Raw genomic sequence first — 4,025 nt, 5'->3', positions numbered from 1 at the left:
TTCCCTTGATAACGAAGAGTTTTATAATAGTTTAAACTTCTTGGGCGTAGTTCATGTCTCTTATAATTGGTATGCTCCCTGTATTCGGTCGTCTGGTTGGTTGGAAGGCCTTCCCGAAGATTTGTATGTTGAACTTCTTTGTTTTATTGCTGAAAATTGGGAGGGACTTTCAAGTCATCTGCAAGACGCTCCTTTGTTGAAGTATATAAGTTCCTCCAAAACCACAAATTTGGCTAGTGTATTAGATGCTGCAGGCCAAACCAGAATTTATCTCTCGTCGAAGGAATCGCACATATCATGGCTTACAAAATGGTCTGGAGAACTTGCAAGTGCCGTCGAATATTACTTAATGCCCGAATCTACTCAGAAAGCAATTACAAATCTGGATCCCAAGGAAAGTAAGAAACTGTGTGAGTGGTTGAAACAACATCCTGAAATTACAGAACTTTCTACCTTAAAGTTTGCTGAGCAGCTACTGGATGTTGTATCAAAATCGAAAGACAGTCAGCTTGCTATCACCACTGCACATTTTTTGCACTATTCTTATACAAATAACAAAATCTCATACAAACAGCTTGTCGGCCTTTGCAAGAATACTCCCCTGGTTGTTGAAGACGGTTCCCTGATTAGATACCCGTGAGCGGGTCCCCACACGGGTCACCAAGACACTCACACAAAACCTGCAGAATACCGTGTACCAAATCCTCCTCGACCGTGCCAAGACTTCACATAATCCAACCCCAAGATATGCGAACCTTCTTATTCTTCATGCGCATGAGAAATGCGCATTTCTCTAAGACCTTCGCACTTTTCCTCTTGTCTTTATGCGAAGACACTTGAGCGAAGATTGATGGAGATAATGAGCTCCATCTCCACCAATATATACGTATGCTTCCTTATGTTTTAAGAGGGGTGCCCAATTCATGGCCGACTCCACTTTTTAACACATAAGCCCACGCATTATATTATTTTATTTTAATTAATCACACACACACACACATATATATATATGTATGTGTGTGTGTACAAATCTCCATATAATATATGTTTATGTGTTTATTCGTTGCTTCAAGTGAGCCCAAGGCTTTTATGTTTACACGTACTCCATTGTGGGTTTATGGAAGGGTGTCTAGCCTTAAGGCTGACCCCTATAACTCACCACATACGCCCACAACATACATAATAACATGTCGGCTTTACTCCATTTGACAACGTCTATAAACACTTAGCCATTTTCCAAATGTCGCATTTCTGTCATGCCTTCGTCGCAAGCGACTCGCTGTTTCGTCGCACCGTACCTGCAGCTCGTCGCATCATCGGGTGGTCGCACCCGCTCGTCGGGTGACCGTGCCCGCGTCCGCCTGTAGAACCGCAGAACCGCGTCCACCAACTTGTCGCATCGCGCCCGTCTTGTCGAACCTTGCCCGCGTCCAACCATGCTGTCCACCGCATCGTTTGTCGCTCGGGCCACCCGCCCATGGGGCGCGGGTCGCCCACGGGTCGCCCGCCCATTGTGCGCGGGTCGCCCACGGGTCGCCCGTTAAACTATCGCACCGGCTCGTCGGGTGGCCGCACCCGCATATCAACTCGCCGCCCATCCGCAGCTCGGGTGACCGCACCTCGATTTGTCGTGCCTAATCGCCAGCTCGGGTGACCGCACCTCAGCTCGCCGTGCCTAACCGCCGGCTCGTCGGCTTGCCGGGTGACCGCACCTGCGCCTCGGCTCGTCGCCCAAGTGTCGGAGGTTCGCCCATCCGCTCGTCGCACTGTCCGTCGTTGTGCCAAAACGCGCCCGTCGTCGTGCCCCGGGGCGCCCGCCCATCGTGCACGCCTGCCCGAGACTCGAGGGCGTCACACCCTCTCTCCCTTAACCTCTCCATATTTTTCTACCTATTCATTTCCTTCCACTCCTCCTCCCTCTTTCTCTTACCCTTTTCTTTTTCTTCCTCGTCCTCTTGCTCTTCCTATTTTTCTATGGAAGCTTGATAATACTATTTTCAATCTATTTTCACAAATAATACTTTAAATATTATCTATAATATTTATGGAAAATAAAAATGTAATTATTGATGAATTATTTTGAATTAAATAATTAATATTTAATAATAATTATGTTTAAAAATTTATTTATTAATACAGTAATATAAATTAAATAATTAGTAAATAATAATAAATATTAAAATATTTATTTTATGATTTATTTTAGGTTATGAAAATTATTTAATATTTATTTTATTATAAAAATTCTTAACTTATAAATATATTTTATTACTATTTTGTTATAAAAATTCTTAACTTATAAATATATTTTATTACAATATCCAATAATACATTATTTATTGATATTGCAGGCTCCAAAAACACAAATCAGGTTAATAAAACACAAAACATTTTTATATACATATTAATATGATCAATTTACTTGAGAAAAAGTAGTAGAAAACTTTTGATCTGTAATTATTTTTAAAGTATTTTAAAATATTTTATAAAAATTAAATAGGATATATCTTATTATCTCAAATACAAGAAAAGGAAAAATACAAAGTAAATGTAACACATTAATTTCAAAAGCTTATCAGATGATAACACAATATCGTTGTATGATGAAAGTCGTTGCTTTTAGAAAAGAGTAAACAACATCGTAAGAAGTACGAAGCTAGGCAGTCTTCGCATTAAACAACACAGAAGTCCATAATCTTTACCGAATTTAGTCATTGCCAACAGCTTCAATACCAAATCAGACTGACTTATTTCTTTCTCGAAAGAGTGACCCCTACATTCACTGTGCTATATTGTTAATAGCTAAGATTGATAAAGAAATCCGACTTTATTACAAACTCCACCACCATGTTACAAAGACAAAAGTAAGGCGTTCGTTGTTGCATTCACCGTGCCTAAATTGTTAATATTTATAATTGACTAAGAGACATTGCTTTATTACAAACTCCGGGGGCACGCGCTGCGGAGACAAATATATAAAGTTAAGGAGTTTCCTTATCGTAACCATTGTTGGCACCGAATTCACCGTTGCCGTTGCCAGATCCAGCGCCATAGCGAGAGCCAGCTTCGTAGCCTTTTTCATTACCAGAGCCTGTGACATAGCTGCCACCACTGTACCCTGAACCGTAGGCACCGTTTTTTTCCCAACGCTCACCGTAGCCTGAGCCGTATTTACCACCTTCTCTATAGCCACCATTAGAGCCAGGCGGGTATGGGGCATAAGTATTGCCAGGTGACTGACGATAGCCACTGTCGTCGCCAGACCCTTCACCGTATCCACTATCGTCGTTCACAACACCATTTCCTGAATAGTACTCTGCTCCTTTACCCGAACCGGAACGCGGGTACCCGCTCCCGGCTTCTCCGTAGCCAGCACCGCTGCCAGAACCGGCGCGGGAAGCCTCGCTGTTGCCATGCCAGCCATCCGAGGCCCCGTTACCATGGCCACAGCAAGAGCTCGTCGATCTCGTGATCTCGTCTCCACAGGGTCTGCCAAAGAGCATGCCGCAAGTGTATGAAAGAGAGCATGCCCTGCGATAACAAGGTGGAACAACAAATTTCAAAACAAAGCGGGAAAACAAATTTCAAATTCAAATGGCCTCCGGAAGTGGGAAATATAAATGGGAATCTGCTGATAATAAATGAGAAGTACTGGAAATCATGCTGCTTTCACTAATACTCTTAAACCGCATTAAATAAACTATCGCTGAATAGAAAAGGTGGAGTCGCCGGGAATTCGCCGGGGATCGGGATGTCAGACATGGTGTACATGGATGCGCTCCATGACATATACATAGATGGGCCAGCCTACATTGGGCATTTAATACCCAATGTATGGCTGGTTAGCTCTTGCCTTTAATGAGATTAAAAAATAATAAAGAAAAAACACACCATTGACATAAATATATATATATATATATATATATATATATATATATATATATATAATGTTGGATTATAGGATGGTTTAATTAGATTAAAAAATAATTAAAAAGAAAATAACACAGAAGAAAAAAGAAAAGTGA

At 41.6% G+C, this 4,025-nt stretch overlaps 1 protein-coding gene across 1 annotated transcript; it reads right to left on the bottom strand.

The window, feature by feature from the left end:
• Positions 1 to 2,642: 2,642 nt before the first annotated feature.
• On the bottom strand, positions 2,643 to 3,594 carry LOC149262090 (uncharacterized). Its single transcript, XM_089383269.1, has one exon. The coding sequence runs from the start codon at positions 3,501 to 3,503 to the stop codon at positions 2,982 to 2,984; it is 522 nt and encodes a 173-aa protein (XP_089239395.1). The 5' UTR covers positions 3,504 to 3,594; the 3' UTR covers positions 2,643 to 2,981.
• Between the last annotated feature and the right edge of the window lie 431 nt (positions 3,595 to 4,025).

The sequence above is a fragment of the Pinus tabuliformis genome, chromosome 6 (genome assembly GCF_031772625.1).
Source record: "Pinus tabuliformis cultivar Carrire ecotype Pingquan chromosome 6, CPIR1, whole genome shotgun sequence".
Lineage (NCBI taxonomy): Eukaryota > Viridiplantae > Streptophyta > Pinopsida > Pinales > Pinaceae > Pinus > Pinus tabuliformis.
This window is presented reverse-complemented; position numbering and strand designations above follow the sequence as displayed.

What these genes read in the sequence shown, in the direction of transcription:
- LOC149262090 (XM_089383269.1), bottom strand. Translation starts at nt 3,503, where the DNA reads ATGCTCTTTGGCAGACCCTGTGGAGACGAGATCACGAGATCGACGAGC.